Source organism: Heptranchias perlo, chromosome 29, assembly GCF_035084215.1.
Source record: "Heptranchias perlo isolate sHepPer1 chromosome 29, sHepPer1.hap1, whole genome shotgun sequence".
NCBI classification, from domain to species: domain Eukaryota; kingdom Metazoa; phylum Chordata; class Chondrichthyes; order Hexanchiformes; family Hexanchidae; genus Heptranchias; species Heptranchias perlo.
The window spans coordinates 21,354,898-21,378,739 of NC_090353.1; the positions used below are offsets into that span (position 1 = coordinate 21,354,898).

Consider the following 23,842-nt stretch of genomic DNA (forward strand, 5'->3'; position numbering starts at 1 on the left):
ATACATGTGAGAGACAATATTGATATATATAAATACATATATAATAAACCAAGAAAATACAGTCCTCTCACTAGACAGTGTGCTTGTTATTAAGTAGGAAACGTACCAGTATTTTTAATAGCCCAGGGCTCTTTACAGGCAAATCCTGTCCCTTATTAGAATCATAGGTTATAGCATGGAAAGAGGCCATTCGGCCCATTGAGTCCATACCAGTTCTATGCAAGAGCAGTCTGTGTTCTATATACTTGACACTCTCTCTAAACCTATACATTTGGTAAGTTTTTTTTGCTGTACCAAGCAGTGGTATAAGGACTAGGAGTTATAGAATATAAAAGTAGAAAATCACCATTGTTCCCTGAATTGTGGGTGTTTTTATTTTCTTTGAAAAATGCTATGTGGTTCATTCCTTCTATTTGAAAAGTATCTTGGAATCCTGAAGCTGAAACTTCTAGATCTCTAATAATGGAGCTGCCATAGAACTTGGGCTTCAGCAAAATGCCTGCCATCCATCCTTTTAAATCAACTAATAATAAAAAAAAAATAATTTGGCTTGGATCTTGTCAGCGGTGATTTTATTTTTTAATGAAATTACCAGGTTTTTTCTATTTCTGTTGAAATGAATGGATACTATTGTCTTATTTGACCAAATTTGAGGGTTTTTTTTAAAAAAAAAGCCATAAGCATATCTTTTTTTCTAGATTTTTTTTCATGGTCAGTGAAATTGTAGCTAACCAATCACAGCATACGTGGTTTGGCAACAGTAGTTATATTGCTCACCCTCCCTATATACTAATGCGCATTGAACAATGCTGAATTCTACATGTGACTATAAGTTAAGAATACCCATCCAGTAGCCAGGAAAACAGAATCTGTCTGTAGCAAAAAAAAAACCCACACTGATCTGTTAGCAAATGATGCATGTAACCATTTATAAATAGACCTGGGGACCATCTCTAAGATGGTGCTGTATGAATGACATGGGTAAAATTGAGCATTGAATACATTATATAACTGAAAATATATTCTGATTTTTGTTTCTGTTGTAGGAAAATGAAAAATCTCCCAGTCAAAACCGAAAAGCAAAAGATGCCACCTCTGACAATGGCAAAGGTTCAGTACATGCATTTTTAGTTATTTTAATTAATCCTCATTCTTTTGTTAAGTCTGGTAAACTGAGATTTTACAATCTTTACACATCCGGAAAAGGCAGTTTTGCAGATTATGTCCCGACTTAATGAAAAAATGTAACAGAGGTAGAAACAGTGGTGTGTGGGAACTAATTTATTTTGCTGTTGAGGTTGGAAATTAAGGCAGATAATGTATTTTAAGATAACTACAGGAGTGAGAGTGTAGCAGGGTTGCCTCTGTCTATTCATCTTTTTCCTTCTCCACCCTATACCCTCCACCCCAAAGGGATGACCAACTCACTATTCTGGGCAGTCAGATGGACCGATCACTAACAGTCCACATTAACACAGAGATGCAACTCCATCTCCGTTGTCTCTCCACCTACTTCAACAATGCGTACAAAGAGCAGAAACAAATGCACACAGATACTTGGGAGGGAAGGTCTGAAGAATCCTACTGTTTACCAAATGGTTGGTTATAACCCTTTTTAATATAAAAAATTTAAAGGCACGTGTGGATTTAATTCCCAATTTACTGTTTCGTTTCAAAAGATTTTCACAGGGTCTTTCTGCTTTCACAGCTCTTGCAAAATGTTTAATCTTGGCTATTTTATGATGTTTGTAATGGCAGAGCATCTTGTTAAATTGTAATGCTTTAAAATTAAAATTTGTTTAAAATGGAGGCTCATCACCAAAAGAGTGAAGGGATCAGTTAGAAAACAATTTATGCTGAGGGTTGTTAAGAAATATTGGGGGTAGCAGAATCCATAATAGCTTTTAAAAGGGAAGTAGATACATATTCGAAAAAGAAAAAACTGAAGTGTATGAGCAAAGGGCAGTGGAATGGGACTAATTGGTTAAGTATCAGCCTTAGCTCAGAGGTAGTACTCTCGCCTCAGATTCAGACAGTTGTGGGTTCATAACCTAGGTTGACATTCCAGTGCAGTACTGAAAAAGTGCTGCACTGTTGGTGATACTGTCTATCGTATGAGACGTTGAACTGTAGCCCTCTCTGCCCTTTCTGATGGATGTAAAGGATCCCTTGGCACTATCTGAAGAAGAGCAGATAAGTTCTTTTGGTGTCCTGGCCAATACCAATTTCTCACCAACGTCGTTAAAACAGAGTATCCGGTTATTTATCTTGCTGTATGTGGAACTTTGTGCACAAACTGGTTACCGCGTTTTCCTAAATTACAAGCGTGACTACACTTCAAAAGTTCTCTATTGGCTGTGAAGTGCTTTGGGCCATCCTGAGGTTGTGAAAGATGCTATATTAATGCAAGTTTTTTCTGTCTTTCTTAGCTCTTTGAGAGTTGATTCAGGAACAATGGGCTGATTGGCCTTTTCCTGCATTGTAAAATTCTATGATCCATAAATTGTGATTCATTTAAGGAAATGAGAAATAAAAGTTCTGTTAGCAGTGCTGAAGTTGAAATTATACACACTGAAACATTGGCAATATTAATAATTAAATGTTACATTATATTACAATGAGTATCTGTTCCAAATAAATATGCTAAGTTTTAAAACAATTGAGTCATATTTCTTGTATCTAAATACTTTCTGAATCCAATCTTGTAGTTCTTCAAAGTGTACAAGCTGATCTTCTTTGGCACCGTTCACTGGAAGTGGAGATAGTGGGATACCTCTAGACATTGACTGCGGGTAAATGGTAGTGAGAATGCGCATGCATTGCAGTGACCTTGGTGCGTGGGTGGATAGGCCCAATAGGCTGGTACAGACAAAAAAATCATGCATGTGGGGGATCTTAAGAGTAACATTGAGGGGCACAGTGTTAGCATAGTAGGGAGGGACAAGATGGAGAATAAGCTCCAGAATAAGCAGGCGGCAGAGCTGATACTGCTCAGAAATGGAGACGTGTGGGGTCAAAATTGGTAAATGTATATTGATATAATGGGTAACTATACTGATAAATGTTGTATTTGCTTTTTGGGATTTTGTATGTTTTTGTTATGCAAATGTTATTTTTTAGGGGTGTGTGGTAGTGAGGAAGCTAAATGATTTGTGAGGGAGTCACATGATTATTTGAGCCAACCAAAAAGTGTTTTGGTGCAATTGATGTGCATGCATGTGGAAGACTTGTTAATTATGCAGATAGTTGATCAATTTTTTTTTAGAAACAAAATGTAATTGCTTGAGGACCAAAAGTAGTCAGGAATTTTTCAATATAATTAATGCTCAAATTCTGTAGTTGAAAAGTTTTGGGAAATTATTTTAAAATAAGAGGTACCCACCATGGAAATCTGATAATTTGGTGGTTTTTCTGAGTGAATCTGCTTATGTCAGCTACTACAATGCTGGCGATTGTCTCTGGATCGACATCTCTTTTGGCTCTGGATACTGATCAGGAGCTACCTTAATTTAGGAAAGCATTAGACTGTTGCAGTAATTTTTCAGATTGCACTCTTTTGGGGATTAAATTAATTGATTCGGTTGCAAGAAGTTGAAGCTGTTGATTGTATTGAATCAGAAGGATGAGTAGAAACAAATTATTAAATACAGCAGATCCCCTGTTGATAAACCAGAAAATATGCTGTATTATAAGTACAAGAACATGCAGTGTATTATCTCTGCTGTTACGGTGAATCACTGCGTAATTGTTATTCCCTTTAGGGCCATAAACTGTACTGCAAGTGAGTACATCCTGAGGTGAATTAGAACCTAATTGCTCTTTGACAGATCCTAGGGTCAATTCAGGGATATTTTCTGTTGTTGCGTGAGTTTCTACATAGATTGGCAAGTGCTTATAAATCACTGGCTCTTCCCCAAGTTCAGAACAAACCAACAGAAAACAATGGGGCTTTCCCTTTTTTTAACACTTAAATGTTGCACTGAAAGTTGCATATTTACACATAGATTTTTAAGTTATGTAGTAATTGAATGACTTCCCCCATCCTCTTTGCAACTAAATAGAGATTGGACCTTTCCAATGTATTATTGTGTTACAGTGATGATAACACTTTAAATACAACACTTCATATATCACGAGTCTGACATATGACCAGTCATGCCTTCAGTTGCATGCCTCTACCACTAGATGGACCTCCTGATCCCCATACCAACATCATCACCAATGTACTCTGGGAAATGTGCTTTGTCTTGACTTTCTTTGGGAAAAGCCACAGAAGATCCGCTAGTATATCATTTTAAAAAAATCATTCTCCATTTTGTTGTATATAAACTGTCATGTGTTGTATGCCTTCACTGCACGCACTGCTTTGTAGCAAAGGGAGGTGAAATGTAAAATTTACATTGAGGTGCTCTAATTTTCTCACAAACTAACAATTACCACTTTAACTATTCACACAGAATTGTAGGGAAACTCTACTGGACAAAAGCAGGCCTCTGCATAATACTGAAATGTATATTCAATAATGGGTTTAAGTAGGGATATTATAACTGATGACCACTACAATGTGCACAGTGCTCAATTTAAAACTCTCTTTGGTGAATGTGGAAATGAAGACACCTGAAAATGAAAATCTGTGCTAAATGTGAAATTTTGGTTTGAAAGTTTAAAATGTACGCTGAGGGAAATTTGCTTTGTCCTGAGTTTCTGTGGGCAAAGCCACAGGAGATCCGCCTTTTCAAAACATTAAGTCAGTTGCCTAGCTCTCATGATATTCTGATCTGAAATCATCGGTTTATTAAACAATGGTTACTTTTAGTATCTCATGTATGTGATCCAGTCATCCCTAGGTCAAGGGTAAGCTTGTTTTGTGTTTGGAAAACAGTTAGTGAAGCTTTGCTTAACTGTTTTCAGATGTAGAAACTGTAATACTCCCCAGTATCATTCGATTGAACCCTATGTTATTGTATGTCAAGTCACGTGATTTGATCACAAACCATCTGCCCTTCACTCTCCACTGTGATGCCCACTGGCAGTTAACAAATCAGTTGTAACTAATAACATTACTGCTCTGGAAGATACTAGTGATTACATTTTGAGGTGGATGTAATGTTGATCAATCTCTCAACTTTCCCTTTCTCAATTTAAAGTTATTTCAACCCTGAATGTTGTAAAGTGCAGCAGGATAAAAATCCTACTTATATAAGAAACTCTTCAGCAAAGTGCAGTAAGTAAAAACCTTACAATCTGTGCATTCCTCCTTAAGCTTTTTTAATTAGATTTTTCTATGTTTCACTCTGGGCCTGTTTTATCTGACAGATGGACTTGCTTATTCTGCATTACTTAAAAATGAGCTGCTTGGGGCAGGGATTGAAAAAATTCAGGACCCTCAAACTGAAGATAGAAGATTACAGCCTTCAACACCGGAAAAGAAAAGTTTATTCAAGGTATGAATTGCTCATCTCCTTGCCCCCATTTCTCCCCCCCCCCCCCCCCCCAATCAGAACAATTTAGTCTGTTTACTTGCATTGCAAGTTTTGTTCATTAACAAGTTATTTTTTTATTTATCCAATTGTGGCCAGAGCATCTCCCAATGGCTCCTCTTCCTGCCCCCACAATGGTATCGCTGGAATCCACCATGGTTCTTTCCTTGGCCTCCTCTCATCCACATGCTGTCCCCTTGGTGACACCCAGCTCTACCTCTTGATCCATCTACTCCTTCTGTGTTAGACTGCTTATCGGACATCTAGTCCTGGTTGAGCCACAATTTCCTTATCAGGAAGACTGAAGCAATCGTCTTCGACCGTCACCACAATCCCTGTACCCTTGCCACGAATTCCATCCCCCTCCCCAACCACTGTTTCAGGTTGAACCCCAGGCTGTTCACAACCTCAGCGACCTAATTGACCTTGAGCTGACCGCCGACCCCCATATCCTCTCCATCACACAGACCGCCCACCTCCACCCCCGCTTCAGCTCGTCTGCTTCTCAAACCATCATACGTGCCTTTGTCACCTCCAGACTTCACTATTCCAATGCTTTCCTGGCCAGCCTCCAATACATCACCCTCAATAAACATAAAGTTTATCTTGGCCTCCTCCCGATATCACCACCATCACAGAAGCCAGTCTTCAGCCAATTCGATTCACTCCACGTGATATCAAGAAACGGCTGAGTGCACTGGATACAGCAAAGGCTATGGGCCCCGACAACATCCCGACTGTAGTGCTGAAGACTTGTGCTCCAGAACTAGCTGTGCCTCTAGCCAAGCTGTTCCAGTACAGCTACAACATTGGCATCTACCCGACAATGTGGAAAATTGCCCAGGTATGTCCTGTCCACAAAAAGCAGGACCAATCCAATCTGGCCAATTACCGCCCCATCAGTCTACTCTCAATCATCAGCAAAGTGATGGAAGGCATCGTCGACAGTGCTATCAAGCGGCACTTACTCACCAATAACCTGCTCACCGATGCTCAGTTTGGGTTCCGCCAGGACCACTCTGCTCCAGACCTCATTACAGCCTTGGTCCAAACATGGACAAAAGAGCTGAATTCCAGAGGTGAGGTGAGAGTGACTGCCCTTGATATCAAGGCAGCATTTGACCGAGTGTGGCACCAAGGAGCCCTAGTAAAATTGAAGTCAATGGGAATTGGGGAAAACTCTCCAGTGGCTGGAGTCATACCAAGCACAAAGGAAGATGGTAGTGGTTGTTGGAGGCCAATCATCTCAGCCCCAGGACATTGCTGCAGGAGTTCCTCAGGGCAGTGTCTTAGGCCCAACCATCTTCAGCTGCTTCATCAATGACCTTCCATCCATCATAAGGTCAGAAATGGGGATGTTCGCTGATGATTGCACAGTGTTCAGTTCCATTCGCAACCCCTCAAATAATGAAGCAGTCCGAGCCCGCATGCAGCACGACCTGGACAACATCCAGGCTTGGGCTCATAAGTGGCAAGTAACATTCGTGCCAGGCAATGACCATCTCCAACAAGAGAGGGTCTAACCACCTCCCCTTGACATTCAATGGCATTACCATCGCCGAATCCCCCACCATCAATATCCTGGGGGTCACCATTGACCAGAAACTTAACTGGACCAGCTATACAAATACTATGGCTACAAGAGCAGGTCAGAGGCTGGGTATTCTGCGGTGAGTGACTCATCTCCTGACTCCAAAGCCTTTCCACCATCTACAAGGCACAAGTCAGGAGTGTGATGGAATACTCTCCACTTGCCTGGATGAGTGCAGCTCCAACAACACTCAGGAAGTTTGACACCATCCAGGGCAAAGCAGCCCGCTTGATTGGTACCCCATCCCTCACCCTAAACATTCACTCCCTTCACCACCGGCACACTGTGGCTGCAGTGTGTACCATCCACAGGATGCACTGCAGCAACTTGCCAAGGCTTCTTCGACAGCACCTCCCAAACCCGCGACCTCTACCACCTGGAAGGACAAGAGCAGCAGGCACATGGGAACAACACCACCTGCATGTTCCCCTCCAAGTCCCACACCATTCTGACTTGGAAATATAATGCCATTCCTTCATCATCGCTAGGTCAAAATCCTGGAACTCCCTAACAGTACTGTGGGAGAACCTTCACCACACGGACTGCAGCGGTTCAAGAAGGCGGCTCACCACCACCTTCTCAAGGGATATTGGGGATGGGCAATAAATGCTGGCCTTGCCAGCGACGCCCACAACCCATGAACAAATTTTTTTTAAAAACTCATCCAAAACTCTGGCTGTGTCTTATCCCGCACCAAGTCCCATTCGTTCTTTGCCCTTCTGCCTGCTCACTTACATTGGCTTTAAAATTCTGATCCTAGTGTTAAATACTTTCATGGCCTGTTCCCTCCCTATTTCTCTAATCTCCTCCAAGAAATCTAAGTTTTTCCGACTCTGGCCTCTTGTGTATCCCCTACTCCCTTTTTCCATCTTTGGCAGCCATCCAGAGCCTATGCTCAGGAGTTCCCTCCCTTAACCTCTCCATCTCCCTCTCCTCAAAATCCACTTCTTTGACTTAGCTTTTAGTAATCCCTCTTAATATCTCCTCCTTTGCTACAGTGTCCATTTTTTTTCTGCATTAAAGGTGCTATATAAATGCAAGTTTTTTTTTTCTTGGAGCTAATAAGAAAACCTGGGAATGGGTAAGAAATTGGTTGAAAGTTAAAAAGCAGGAGGTACCTTTTTAAAGGTGTTGGGTCAGGGTGGGGGAAATGTTGAGTTGGATACTCCAGGGATTGCCATGCAGAGCATCAGCCCACCACCAAATGCATTTTCCTTTCCTCTCCCCTCTGCTTACATTTGCACAGTCTCCTTGTTCACTTATCTATCACCCCACTTCTGGGTGCCCTTCTCTGGCACACTCCCATGCACATTAAACAATTACCATTCTCCTCTACCCATGCCATTGTCCAGGACTCCAAGCATTCATTCTGTGAGACAGCAATATATACTTATTTCTGTATTGCTGCTGGTAGTGCTGTCTCCTCTACAATAGAGACTAAACACTGGTTGACTGCTTTACTGAACATTTCCATTATATCTGCAGATATGGTCTTGCCCTTCCTGTGACTCACTCCTTCAATTAATCCCCTAGGCTTCTCACTCTGACTTTTAAGTCTTTGACCTCCAATACTGTGCCAACTGAGCTCTCACATAAACTTCAGTAACAGTCTCTCATTCTCCTTGGCAGTCTGTAGTCCTTTGGTCTAAATATTGCCTTTAGCAACTTTAAATTTTAGCTGTCTTTCCACCTCCCCCGCTTACCTGTTTTGCTCTCCGCCTTCTCCTTCATTCCTTTATAATTTTGAGTTTTTAACATTTTGCTTTTCCACTGCCTGACTGAGCTGTTTTCACTCCCTTTTTTGTAATTTTCTTGCTTTCTCACTGCTTGACTGAGATGATATTTGTATTATTCGGTACTACTTCTTCCCTTTCCAGCATTTTAAAAATAAACTATTCCTAAGCTAATAAATTCGTTAACATTCTCTGTCATGGTACCTGACTAACTGCTCCTCTCTTGTTTAGCCCTATCAAGGGGCTTGCTTACCTTCCACTTCCAGTTCTGGTGAAAAGCCTGTAGCTAAGATATTAATCTACCCTTTCTCTTCACAGATGCTGACAACCCTATTGTATACTTTCTGCATTTTTTTTGTCTTTATTGAAAATAAGTATAGGCAAAGATCATCAAATACTCCATGAGACATGGTTCCTGTGCTACTTGTTGGGTGCATTATTTTTAGATGGCAATACGCTATGGCTGCAGTTGTTCTTAAAAAATATTCTGGAGTTTTATTCTTATTTTGGGCATCAGTACTTTTTTAGGACTTTCTCGTTGGACATTAAATGGGTAGTGTGGAGCCCATAATAGGATAAATTATGTTTTATGGAAGAGAGGGTTTGACAGGCATTTGGGCTGTTCTGGTATTCTTCCATTTAATTCAAATATTTCAGGAGCACAAGGAAGTAAAATCCATATTCATTACAATTACATTTATGGTTCTATGGCCTGATTCTTCAATTAATGTTGAAGTTGACTGTATTACATCACTGAAAATGAAAGATCTATATTTATTGAAACTGCAGATCTACTTAACAAGAGCTTTGTTGTCTATCTTGCCAAGGAATACATTAAATTGCTTTCATATTCCCCATTGGGAATTTTAAAAAAAAACCTGAATTAGGTTTCCACTGCAGAATTCAAATGCCTTGTTTTAATGTCTTTAATCAATATTGCTATCTTGTATTGGTTTTATTTTCTAGTACTCGCTCAGCACTAAGCGTGCAAGTCCTGATGATGGAAATGACATTTCACCTTACTCCTTGTCTCCTGTTAGCAATAAAAGGTAACCTTCTAGCTTGTTATACCAGTTTGTAATGGGAATTCTAATGGTTCAATAATACTACATTTCAAATAGCCTGTATATTGAAATTATTTATCCATTTAAAAAAAAATGAAATGCCACGTTACTGAAAGTTCTCACAAAATTCCTTCATTTTCTGTTTTATTTTTTAAATTGCAACTTTTGTGGAAATGTGATATCCTGACTGTTAATTTCAATATACATTGAGTTACCTATATTAGGATGCTAGAGAGACAAGCTTCAGTAGCCAAATGGCTTTCTTGTTCTAGACATTTTTCATTTTTAATCTGTTTTGGAGTCACCAAGCTCATTGTTCAATTAATATCTAAAATATGCAAATTAGTACATTAAACTGTAAAATTGTGTACTGAATCTGAACCGTATGTGTGCTTTGTACTAGTTTTCTTTAACATTCTCTTGTTGGCTTTCCTTGAATCTCGAGCTTGGAATACTGCAGTTCTTTAGATGATTTTAGCCAGCAATTCAATATTGATTTGTTTAGTTTGCTGACTGTTTTGTTAAATGGATCCTTGAAGTGCCACCTAACCCAACTTAGCTCCAGGGACAGGCATCAAATATCTAGATCCTGAAATAGTCTGGTATTTCCATCATGAGGGAAGCTTGAGGAGACCTCATAGAAGAATAATAGGATGAGGATAGATAATTAAACCCGAGGCAACGGTCCAGAATTTCCTAGAGACTTACTCCTGGGAATGGTGCATCTACAGCATCGGGTTCGTTTATCCAGTGCAAAGGTCCAGGAAATTATGGTATAAAGAAGTTATGCCATTATTCACACCGTGCCATAATATCCTAAGACTTTTACACTGCTCTCCCAAAACCCTAGTCAAAATTGATTATCGTAGCTCCACTCCCCAGTCCAATCATGGTGCTCTCGAATTTCCTGGATTTACACCAGTTTTGTTGCCACAGCCACTTAGACTGAAAATTAATGCCGCAGGTGAATGTATTTAAATTCATCAGTTTAAAATAATTGATTAAAGTAAGATAAAATCTCTGCTCCTTGATATTTTTAATTCTTGGCTAAAACCCATCAAAACCCTTCTTTTGATATTGTTTGTTGGGTTTAGTGTATATTGTCACTGAAGTGCCTGCACATGCCATTGAAAGTGAGAGTGGGAGAAAATTTTGCTTGGGGCCGTTTTTGGGCCTGAAATGGTTGGCGCACACGCCAGAAGCTGAAGACCCGAGCCTTGTTCAAAATTGGGCCTCAGCCACATCTGTAATTCCGGTGAGCTGCAGCTGCCTGTCAGGCCCCCTGAGCGAGCTCACCACTTTCCTCTGGATCAAGTTAGGTTGGTTGTGAAGCCCGCACCGGTCCTTAGGTAGGTCCTGGGAGGGTGGAGAGGGTGGGGAGACAAACCGGAGGGGGCGAGTGCAGGCTGGCATCAGCCAGCAGTAGTGCTGTGGGACTCCACGTTTATGTAAGTTTAAGGACCTCTTGTTAGGCTGCAGAAGGACCTGGAAAAGCTGAGTGGAGCATTCCCAGCGCATGCTCTGGTCAGTTTCTGACTAATTTTGGTGAGGGGTCCTTAAAAGGGCATTAGACCTCACCATTAACATATGCAAGAAGCTTAACACCTGTCTAAAGCGGCCGCCAGGGAGGCCTGAAAATTGCCCAAGCCAATATGGCATCTGATGTCTTTCCGGTGTCCTTGGTACACGGGTCACAGCCCTGCAAAATTGGACCTTTTTTGCCCCCATTTTGCACCTAAGAAACTGGCAAAAGTAGGTCTAATTTCACCCTGCCCCTAACCCCATTTCTTTAATCTGAGACTTTTAGATAATTTAAATGACTAATGTTCTAAATGTCACACAAAATCTAATTCATTTCAAGTTTTTCAATACCCATTTGAGCGATCACAAAATTATACCAACTATGAAGTGGCAAATAATGCTCCCTTTTCCTAAAATGAGCAGAAGTGGTAGCATAGCGCATGAATATTAACCATTATCAGACTTAGAGGTATATGCTGCTATCCTGTTCAGAATTTAATTTTGTATATTTCTTTCTTGAACAGCCAAAAATTGTTGCGGTCACCGAGAAAGCCTACTCGAAAAATCTCGAAGATTCCATTTAAAGTTCTTGATGCACCAGAACTACAGGATGACTTTTACTTAAACCTAGTGGACTGGTCTTCCCTAAATGTGTTAAGTGTTGGACTTGGCACTTGTGTATACCTTTGGAGTGCTTGTACTAGCCAGGTGAACTTTTAGTTTCCTGTCTCTTTCTCCCTGTTCCTGTCTGTCTCTTTCCCCCTCCCCCACCCCTCCAACCGGATGAGCATTTTAGGTATTGTGTGACTAGATGTATAGTTATCAGTAACTGATCTCAGTTATAGAGACTAAACCACTTTTTAAAAAGTAACAGCTAAACTCTTAGATCATGTTAATCAGGGATTACTACAATCAAACATTCTTTATTCAGCACTCTTCACAGCCCCATAAAGATGAACCTGATCCTGATCAATTTTCTAGAAAAATCATGTGATGGATGATGCCTCCTAATGTTTTTTGTTATTGGTAAGCACTAGTCATTTGCAGATGGCACAAAACTTGGAAGTGTAATAAACAGTGAGGAGGATAGTAATAGATTTCAAAAGGATATAGACAGGCTGGTGGATTGGGCAAACACATGGCAAATGAAATTTAACACAAGTACGAAGTGATACATTTTGGCAGGAAGAACAAGGAGATGCAATATAAACTAAATGGTACGATTCTAAAATGGGTGCAGGAACAGAGAGACCTGGAGGTATATGTGCACAAATCTTTGAAGGTGGCAGGACAGTTTTAAAGAAAGCAGCTTTTTTAATAAAAAAAGCATACAGGATCCTGGGCTTTAGAAGTAGAGGCATAGAATACAAAAGCAAGGTCGTTATAGTGAACCTTCTATAAAACACTGGTTCGGCCACAACTGGAGTACTGTGTCCAATTCTGGGCACCTCAGATGTGAATGCCTTTAGAGAGGGTGCAGAAAATATTTACTAGAACGGTTCCAGGAATGAGGGACTTCAGATACGTGGATAGACTGGAGAAGCTGGGGTTGTTCTCCTTAGAGCAGAGAAGGTTGAGAGGAGATTTGATAGAAGTGCTCAAAATCATGAGGGGTTTAAATAAAGTAAATAAAGAGAAACTGTTCCCATTGGCAGAAGGGTTGAGAACCAGAGGATACAGATTTAAGATGATTGGCAAAAGAACCAAAGGTGAAGTGAGGAAAAACTTTTTTATGCAGCAAGTAGTTATGATCTGGAATGCTCTGCTTGAAAGGGTGGTGGAAGCAAATTTAATTGTGGCTTTCAAAAAGGAATTGGATAAATACTTGAAGGGGGAAAGAATTTGCAGGGTAATGGGGAAAGGGACTAACTGGATTGCTCTTGCAAAGAGCCGTCATGGGCTCGATGGGCCGCATGGCCTCCTGTGCTATAATGATTCTAGTCACAATAACCCATGAGGTTCCCATGCTGTATACAAGCCTTCCACATGCATCAGTGTAAGGTTTTCTTGTTAACCCTGTGAGGCTTAGCTTAAATAAACTACTGAGTGGAGTGATAAACTTAACCAGACACCGAGCAGTTCCCTTTGTTTACTTTATTAAAACAAAAATGAATACTCACTACACAATCCCAATTTTTACTACAGAGTTTAACAAAACTTAGTAACTAAATTAGCTATAAAATTCAGTAGCCAAATACATACGAACTTTGTTTGGACTGTACTGCACCCAGAATCAAGAAGTGATTTCTGTCTCACATTAAGTTACCTTGAAGACAAGGTTACTGTTGAATTTACAAAGAATATCTCTTGCTCAACATAGTTGAGTACAACCTAGTCAAACATCCCATGATACACCAGTATACTGTTGTTCAACATTTCTGTTCACTTTTATTCAATCAATCTCTACACTAGTTCATCTTTCCTTGGGAAAGGAACAACAATTTCTACTTATGGTAAACTGTCTTGGCAGCTTGATCTACTCAGTGTTTTCTTCTTAGATACTTTTTGAAGCTTTTCATTACTATTGTAATTGTTGTAGCAAAGTTAATGTTTCAAACTTTAAGAAGAAAAACATTAGTCAAGTGGCACTGTTTGGGTTAACATGTTGTTATTCTTAGTTGTGAAGTTTTTTCTTCAGCCCTGCTACTGCTGGTGGCTATTGCTCAACCCTAGCAGAGCGTGCAACACGGGTCAAGGCAATATCATGGTTGCTAATAGTCAAAGTCTCAGATTGGAATGTGTCCACACCAAGCTGAATGTCAGTCACAGTTGTGCTGGATCAGGAGCCACAGCTTTCTGGTGGTAGCAGCACACAAACTGGACATCTGTGATTGGAAGTGAGAAACTGGGAGCCCCGACCTAGGCTGGAAGGGAGTAAGGAGTGGGGATCTAAGGCCAGGGGGGAAAGGCTGGGGGACCCTAATGCCAGTTGTAATAGAGTGCTGGATCTTGGGAGGGAGAGGATGTCTGAGCTGGGAGGGAGTGGCAAGGCAGAGGAGTGGGTCCTGAGGTTGATGATTAAGTAAAACCAGAATAAGAAAGCTTGTCCTGGAGCACTGAGTCTTGGGAAGAATCCCGATATTAGGGAAGAGTCGAGGCCCAAGCCAAAGTCGTTCTTTAAGGTGAGTAAGAACTTTTTTTTAAAAAAGTTTTTCATGAAGTGACTTTTTTTTGCTGCTTAAGTAGTTTTCAGGTGGTGAATGCAGTGGAATTTCAGCAGCAAAATATTTTTTTCAATGAACACGATAATAGCTTCTTTAATTCAATGCACTTCTGTGTATCGAAGCAAGGAATGGTGATTTTATATTAACTGCCTATTCCATTATATACAATATTTTGCAACATATTGCAGGGATATCTCAGCATTTTTTGGCCCACTTATGTGTGGACCATGGAGCTTCAGGGTCCAAATACAAAGTTTTAACCCTGTTCCCATTAATTTGCATATATCGCAAGCTGCAGATACCAGTGGGTCTGGATGTGCGAATTTATGATTTATTCACCAGAGGGAACGGTGCTAAGAACAGTCCTTTCCAAACCAAAACCCCTTGAAAACAAACAAGACAAACCATTGAATAAATTTTAGAAAAATAAGACTGAATTTATTCACAATATTTATTAACGACTTAGATGAAGGCATAGAAAGTCTCATCTAAGTTTGCTGATGACACAAAGGTTGGTGACATTGTAAGCAGTGTAGATGAAAACATAAAATTACAAAGGGATATTGATAGATTAGGTGAATGGGCAAAATTGTGGCAAATGGAATTCAGTGTAGACAAATGTGAGGTCATCCACTTTGGATCAAAAAAGGATAGAACAGGGTACTTTCTAAATGGTAAAAAGTTAAAAACAGTGGATGTCCAAGGGACTTAGGGGTTCAGGTACATAGATCATTGAAGTGTCATGAACAGGTGCAGAAAATAATCAATAAAGCTAATGGAATGCTGGCCTTTATATCTAGAGGACTCGAGTACAAGGGGGCAGAAGTTATGTTGCAGCTATACAAAACCCTGGTTAGACCGCACCTTCGGAAGGACATATTGGCCTTGGAGGGAGTGCCGCGTAGATTTACTAGAATGGGTTAAGTTACGAGGAGAGATTACACAAATTGGGGTTGTATTCTCTAGAGTTTAGAAGGTTAAGGGGTGATCTGATCGAAGTTTATAAGATATTAAGGGGAACGAATAGGGTGGATAGAGAGAACTATTTCTGCTGGTTGGGGATTCTAGGAGTAGGGGGCACAGTCTAAAAATTAGAGCCAGACCTTTCAGGAGTGAGATTAGAAACATTTCTACACACAAAGGGTGGTAGAAGTTTGGAACTCTCTTCCGCAAACGGCAATTGATACTAGCTCAATTGCTAAATTTAAATGTGCGATAGATAGCTTTTTGGCAACCAAAGGGATATGGGCCAAAGGCAGGTCTCTGGAGTTAGATCACAGATCAGCCATGATCTTATCAAATGGCGGAGCAGGCACGAGGGGCTGAATGGCCTACTCATGTTCCTATGAATTGTCTGGTTGCTATATTATTGGGTTAGACTTCAGTGACGTGGAGAATGACCTTGTCGAGCTGTTTTGAATCTGAAGTATTTTTCACCTCCTGCACTTGTATGTGCAAATTTATTTTATTTCATAGATTAGGCTATAGGTCAAAACAAACTGCCACTTCGACACGTGGAGGGTGTTTACACAGTGAGGAAGTAGACTTGCCATGTGATTCAACATCACAGACATCAACGCACACCAGTGTCAAAAATGTCTCTGGGGTTTTTGCCCATCACGTGGCTTCTCTAGAACGTCAACCAGAACTCTGGTGTGTGGAGGATGCTTCATATTTGAAATATGAAGAAAGTCCCACCAAGTATGTAACAAAAAAGCGATTAAGTACCCATCACCCTGGTGCTGTGTGTTATGTTGTCCCCTGGCCCACGGATGCCTCAATTTTAAAATTCTCACCCCTCCCTGTCTCTATAACCTCCTCCAGCTTTACCAGCCTCCGAGAACTCTGCGTTCCTCCAATTCTGGCCTCTTGTGTATCCCCTACTTCCTTTGCCCCTTCAGTGATCTAGGCTCTTAGCTCTGCCATTCCCTCCCCAAACTTCAGCCTCTCCACCTTTCTCTCCTCTTTTAAGATGCTGCTTAAAACCTCTTTGACGAAACGTTTAGTCACCTGTCCTAATGTCTCCTCCTTTGACTCAGTGTTAATTTTTGTCTGATTACGCTCCTGTAAAGCACTTTGGAACATTTTACTACATTAAAGGCACTATATAAACACATGTTGTTTTTAGATTCTTGAGAGAAGTGTAGTAATCTGTTCCTGTTTAAGGATATACAGCTTTCTGCATTCTAATGAACTACCAGCTCATTGAGATTGTTTTTCAGTCAGTGCATACTTTAAATGTCCATGGAGTGAACCAAAGAATATTTCCTTGTTTTTCATTGCCATTTTTATAGCCAGGTATTCTAAAATAGAGTTTGAGTAACCAAATTAAACATGTAGGTGTATAATGAATATTTCCAAAGATATGTAACTGTGGATAACCTTGAGATCCTAAAGCATGAAAATGCTGTTTGGTTGATTTTGTAAATGTCTTCTGAACCTCAAGATTGTTACACTTTTTACATATCCAAGTGTGCTCCAGTGGATTCTGCAAACAGAGATAATCTTCCAAAATCAAGACTATTGTATGTGTAATTGATTTGCAGCCACACAAATCAGCAGCAGTCTATGATTAATAAAAATGCCCTGTTGGTAAACTTTACTGGACTACATCTGGCTTTTTCCTAAATTCAGGGGAGCATCATCAAGGCTCTTAAGCAATCTTTCAAAATACCAGTTTCTAAGAAAATACATCAATCACCACATGGAATGAGTTAAAGGAACAGATATTCACCCTCTGAGCTACTTGCTTTGTTAAATATAGTATCAACTGTCACATAAACAGATATCCCAAGGTTGCTCAACTTTGTAACAGAATTGATTTGTTTACATGCCTGCGGACGATGTTGCCAAGGGACAGCAAGTAGATGAGTAAGAGGAGTTAACCGAGGATAGATCACTGAGGCAGATAACAATGCCTGGGCAGGAAGAGAAATTATTGCTAGAGGTGCTCTGGCTATGATCGGATAAGCAAGAATGGAACCAAGTGAGGGCAGTCCTACTGAGCTGGATGACAGAGGAGAGGCATTGGAGGAGGATGTTGTGTTCGACTGTGTCAAAGGCTGCAGAGTGATCGAAGAAGGATAATGCAGCATGGTCACTGTCTGAGGATGCCATTTATGACTTTGGTTAGGGCCGTTTTGGTTGGCTGTGTGTGTGTGGAAAAATTTAATTTTTCTAACTTTCAACCTAACAAGTGATAATTAGAGTCTGTTCTAATTGCCAGCACAACATATGATGATCGGGAGTTAATTAGAGGCTGTTTTTGAAAAATGAACACAAATTACAATGAGGAAATACTTTTGCTGAAGTTTATAGAACACAAAATAATTGCAGTCTGTCGTTTTCTTGCACAACCAGCTTTTATTTTATAAAAGAAAATATACTCAATATAATCTTTATCTAAAATAAAGCTTTTGAAATTTGACCTCTGAGCTTCACACAATTTTGAGAGATTTCTAGAGGCTAAAGGAAAAGTATTCCATCTGTGCAGCTGACTGACAGTACTGATGCAGCCTGGGAAATGGTGTACACCTGCTCAGACTGCACAATTTGGATTCAGCTCACCGTTTTGGGCAAAAATACCAAATCCAAAGCCCAGGCTTTTGGGAGAGGCTGAGATCTTCAAGTATAAACTTTAATGAAGGTATTAAAAAATACAAAAGCCAATTCACTGCATTCATGTAATGTTATTGTGAAATATGTAATTTAAAAATGTTGCTTAAACCTTCATTTTGGGCATTAGAAAGTTCAGTGCAGTAAAATGTCAATGAACTTTAGAAGAAAAATTGTTAGAGTAGATTGTTTAAATTCTTTTTTCCACTTTTGGCTTTTAGCACAGCTTTAAGAAAATGTTGATGTCTTGTGTATGTTTTTTTTGTGTATGTCCTAAGTATTGACTTTCTTTCTGCCTTTTAGGTGACCAGACTGTGTGACCTTTCTATAGATGGAGATTCTGTAACGTCGGTTGGCTGGTCAGAGAGAGTAAATATCACTTTTTGATGTAAAAATAGAGTTAAGCATAAGTTTTATTTAAAGAGACCTCTTTCATCTAATTGCTATGTTTTCTTCCTAATCATTTTGTTCATTTGTGGAAGTATACATTGAAACAAGCAAGATAAATCTTCTGTTTCTTTTACTCAATCCACATTAAAAGTTATTTATTGTATTGCTGTACAGTTGGCATGTAGTTATAACTTACACAAGTAAAACTTGTTCGCCTTGGTAGCACTCTTGCCTCTTGGGTCAGTGGGTCATGGGTTCAAGGTCCACTTCAGAGAGCACATAATCCAGGCCAACACTTCAGTGCAGTACTGAGGAAATGATGCATTGTTGGAGGTGTCATCTTTCGGATGAGATGTTAAACCGAGGCTCATCTGCCCTGTTTTTGTAAAAGATCCAATGGCACTATTCGAAAAAGAGCTGGGGAGTTCTCCTAGTGTCCTAGCCAACGTTTATCCTTCAATCAATAAGACTAAAATAGATTATCTGGTAATTTATCTCATTACTGTTTGTGAGATCTTCTGCACAAATTAGCTGCCATGTTTCCCTACATTATAACAGTGACTACACTTTAAAATTACTTAATTGACTGACTGTGAAGCATTTTGGGATGTCCTAAGGTTGTGAAAGGCAATATATAAATGCAAGTTTGTTCTTTAGAAACTTTAGAGAACAAACTTTTTTGCTGAGGTGGGTGGGAGGAAACTGAACTTACAAAGTGGAGATTGTTTTCATTTCCTCATACGTTCCAGGACATGTAGTAGATCTTAAGGGATACTACCTGGACTGTGCACTATCTTCTGCAAATGGTAGAACATCCATGCTAGATTGCTAGATAAATTCTTGGCTACTGTTCAGTGTAGAATTCCATTATTTCAGGGCCAGATTTACAAGAATTTAATAAAAACTAATTGTCACATGGGAGCGGTCTGTACAGCACAGATGAATTGTTGTTAATGAACTTTCAGGCATCTTCTAAATATAGCATTGACTTGCAAAAATAGAAAAACAAACTATTTTCATAGTAAATATTTCTGTCTCGCACATCACTGAGGGTAAGTTCAAATGGTTTACGGTTAGTGGTATGAAAAGAATGTTTCAGTTTCAGGCATGAAGAGCATATAAGGTAGCTAATCTCACTTAATTTGTTTTTACTAAATAAATATTGAGACTTTACTGGGTGATATGTCATAAAGTAAACATTGACAGTCAATTAAATTTCACAGAAATGGGAATTTTAATTGGAATTTTTTACAAAGTATCATCGTTTTTCACGCAAAAATAATTTTGTAATTTATTGAGTTAATAGCATTCAGCCATTATGTATAGCAATAATGGTCTGCCATTTACAGGTAGCAACTGAAAAGGCTCTTAGAATCATAATTATTTAATTTAATCTAGGGAAACTTGGTAGCAGTTGGAACACACAAAGGATATGTTCAGATCTGGGATGCAGCTGCAGGGAAGAAGTTATCCACACTTGAAGGTCACTCCGCTAGAGTGGGTAAGTTGTTGAATTCTTGCAGGGTGATATTTCTAGCTTAAAAAAAACCCTTAGCAGAGGGGTCAGTGACCAGGGGGCATATATGGGGACATATATTTAAAGTAATTGGTAGAAGGATTAGAGGGGAGCTGAGGAGAAATATTTTCACCCAGATGGTGGTGGGGATCTGGAACTCACTGCCTGAAAGGGTGGTAGAGGCAGAAACCCTCAACTCGTTTTAAAAAGTACTTGGATGTGCACTTGAAGTGCCGTAACCTACAGGGCTACGGACTAAGTGCTGGAAAGTGGGATTAAGCTGGATAGCTCTTTTTCAGCCGGCTCGGCTGAATGGCCTCCTTCTGTGCCGTAACTTTCTATGATTCTATGAAAACCTCATTAAGTTCATAGAACTTTTATTGACCAAGCTTGTGATTTTTCCAAGAGTATATTTTTAAACTAGAATTCTGAAATAGAGCACAAACCTGTTCATATAACAAATAAATAATTACAATGAAAGATATTAAGGGAGGTAGACAGAACATTTCAGGTAATGCATTTGACTTTCCAATCAATTTATATATTCTTCAGATATTGGCATTTTCATAGCCCCCAAAAGGTCAGTGATAGGTTAGCCCTTTTCAGGGTAGGATATAGGCATAAATGTGATGCCCTCACTAACACATTTACAATTGCAACACTTCAGAACTGGTGAGACTTACTAAACTTGAAGATCTGCATGTATTTAAAAACGGATAAAAATAAGTTTTACATTTTTATTAGAATTGAACAGTCATGATTTCTCATTACTTACAGACAGGAATTATTAAAAAGAATTGTGGCTGGCTGTGCTTATGTTATTTCATCCTGCACCCACCCCTCCCCCCACCACTCTTGTTTTACCCTCTCCCTTTTCACCACCTCTACTTACTGCAGACTTTCTCTCATTTGTGCCTCCATTTGTCTGTATCTTTTTCCTACTCATTGTGTCTCAAAGCACTTCATACAATGATTCATGTTTGAAGTCCTGTGACTGTTCTCATGTAGGTAAATGTGTTAGCCAGTTTACAAACAGCAGTGAGATGAATGACGAGATAATCAGTTTTTGTTGGCGATGTTTGAGGGTGGAGACCGGAAAACTCCAGGGTAGTCTTTGAATAGCAGCACGGGATCCTTAAAGTTCACTTGAACAGGTACACCAGTTCTTGGCTTAACATCTTGCCTTAAGGATAGCACCTCTGACAATGTACCACACCCTCAGTACTACACTAGTGGAGGGTTCCAGTTCTGGCTTTTTCCTCCTCTCTCTCCTCTCCCAATTCCCCCACATGTTCATGGCCAAAAGGCAGTTTTCATAAGTAGCCTGAATTTCCAGTGTATCCTTGTGCATACCATAAGTAGGATAGTTTGCTATGGGCCTAATCTGACCACTTCCTTGATTTTAAAATTCCTCCTGTTAAGTATTGGCAAGACCAAAGCCATTGTCTTTAGCCCCTGCCACAAATTCTTCTCCCTCATTAATTCTCTGTTTCAGGGCACTGTTTCAGGCTAAGTCAGACTGTTCACACACTTAGTATCCTGTTTGATGCCAAGCTGAGTTTCCAATCCCATATCCTTCCATCACAAAGACTGCTTACGCCTGTACTTCAGCCCACCCACCATTGCCACTCATATCCTATGCTGTACTAAGATCCACTTACCTATCACCCTGTCCTCACTGATCAACATTAGCTCCCAGTCCCCCAGTGTCTCAAATTTATAATTTTTGTCCCTGTCCTAAATCTGTGTCCTCAGCTTTTTCTTTCTCCATAACTTCTATCAGTCTCACAGCCCCCTAGCCATCCTCAACTATCTGTTTCTCTGGCTCCGGCTTCTTGTGTATTCTCACCCCACTGTTGACCGTCATATCTTCAGCTGCCCAGGTACCACACTCTGGAATTCTCTCCCTAGCTCTCTACCTCTCCACCTGTCTTTTTTTACGATGCTCCTTAAAATGACACTATGCACATGTTTTGTCATAGTGGTCGACTTCTTGAGTTCAACTTCACGAGAACTGAACTAAAGTTGAGCATTTAGATCAAGGTCTTACTGCCAAAAGAAGTCTTTTATGTCACACATGTTAGAGATATTGGGTATCTTCCTCTCAAATGTATTCCTTGATGAGGCAGCAATTAGAGAGAATAAATTTGTCTACTTCTTAGTCTGTGGGCTTGTATTTCAGAGAGTCCACCAACCAAACTTTGACCAAATTCATTTGTGAGAACAGACAGTGGCACCAACAAAGTAGATGAATAGTCTGTCATTGAATTTGAGTGTGGATCTGGTCAATTTTATGTGTTGGCCACCTCCATGAAATAGGCAAAGTGGCTCATTTTTCAGTTACAGTTAGCTGAAATTATTTTTTTTTGGTATGGTATTTACCAGTTCTCTCAACTCATATTTTAAAAAAATATATACAATATAGAAATTTCTCACATCTTTACTGGGAGAAAGAAAAGTAATGCAAAATCCAGTACAACTAGTCCGTTTTAAGCTGTTTAATTCCACAAAACAATTAGTAGCCTTTTTAGTTTTCTACAATCAGATCTCTACATTATTAAGTAACAAAATATTTAATAGTAGAGATGCTTAAGATTGATGTGGCTCATTTAAAGATATAATAGTTGTAGCCCAAATAGTATTTCTTTCTCGGGTTTTTTTTCCCCCCTTTTTTTTTCTTTTCTACCCCCACCCCCCGCCAATCTTTTTTTTTTAATTTAGCACTTGCACTGTCTAGTTTTATTTAAAGTTTATTCAGGTAGGCAATGGTACTGGGTGTCCCAGTACCATTGCTATGTCTGCCTTTTTATTTGCAACTTCACTGTTCAAAAGTTCCATCGTATATTTACATCATCTCAAAGCTACAAGTCCAAGGTCTCAGAAAGCTGAAATAAAATTTTAATGAAAATGTCCCCCTTCCATTGGGAAGACATTTAACACAAAAGCAGACTTTTGAAGGAACTACTGATGCATATATAGTAGCATTGGCAAGATTGACAGTTGGCAGCAATGAAAGACTGACTGTATTTACTTTTTGCTAGACCAATTGTTCTATTCAGCAGACTAATTGTTTTCCAATCAACTTAAATTGCAGCAGCTTTCTGTTTAAAACAAAATCGATACAAGTTGTCAGTAGTTGTGCACATTTTCAGCACTGCAAGCAGTTTACGTGTAAGGTTGATTATGCTATAGGGGCTCTCGCGTGGAATGCTGATCAGCTGTCATCAGGAAGTAGAGACCGCCTTATTCTTCAGAGGGATATCCGCACCCCACCATTGCAATCTGAGCGGCGGCTTCAGGGTCACAGACAGGAGGTTTGTGGTTTGAAGTGGTCGACGGATCACCAGCTTCTGGCCTCTGGAGGAAATGACAACAAGGTAATAAAATATATAAAGAAAAATGTGATGATAAACTGAGTTAGCTGACCTCTGCTGTGGTGGCCATAGGGGCCTTACAGTTTGGCTCAGTGCTCTTTGGTTAGGGAGGAGGACATCGGGTTCACTTCTGATCCCTATCAAGTGACTTCTGCATAAAAGGGCACTCTTGGATAGGAACAGCCTTGGCTCTGATCCTTCCAATGAGACATAGTCTACTACATTCACTGTTGAGGCTCTTGCATGAATAATGGTGACTTGAGTGAGGTCCTGGAAAGCAATTAGAACTGTACCCTGGGAAGTAGTCAATACCTTCAGGGTAAGGGGGAAAAATTCTGTAAACTGAGGTGGCACAGCGCATAAGAATACCAGAATGTTGCTTGGAGTGATGGGG

At 39.9% G+C, this 23,842-nt stretch overlaps 1 protein-coding gene across 2 annotated transcripts in view; it reads left to right on the top strand.

Moving 5' to 3' along the window:
* fzr1a (fizzy/cell division cycle 20 related 1a) overlaps window positions 1-23,842 on the top strand; it is a 49,132-nt gene that overhangs the window by 11,677 nt on the left and 13,613 nt on the right. For both annotated transcript variants that reach the window (XM_067968257.1, XM_067968258.1), the window contains exons 4-10: window positions 1,047-1,110; window positions 5,317-5,444; window positions 9,771-9,853; window positions 11,914-12,097; window positions 18,472-18,537; window positions 19,957-20,059; window positions 23,267-23,451. In XM_067968257.1, coding sequence (XP_067824358.1) covers window positions 1,047-1,110; window positions 5,317-5,444; window positions 9,771-9,853; window positions 11,914-12,097; window positions 18,472-18,537; window positions 19,957-20,059; window positions 23,267-23,451 — 813 coding nt within the window. The remainder of the gene's footprint in view (window positions 1-1,046; window positions 1,111-5,316; window positions 5,445-9,770; window positions 9,854-11,913; window positions 12,098-18,471; window positions 18,538-19,956; window positions 20,060-23,266; window positions 23,452-23,842) is intronic.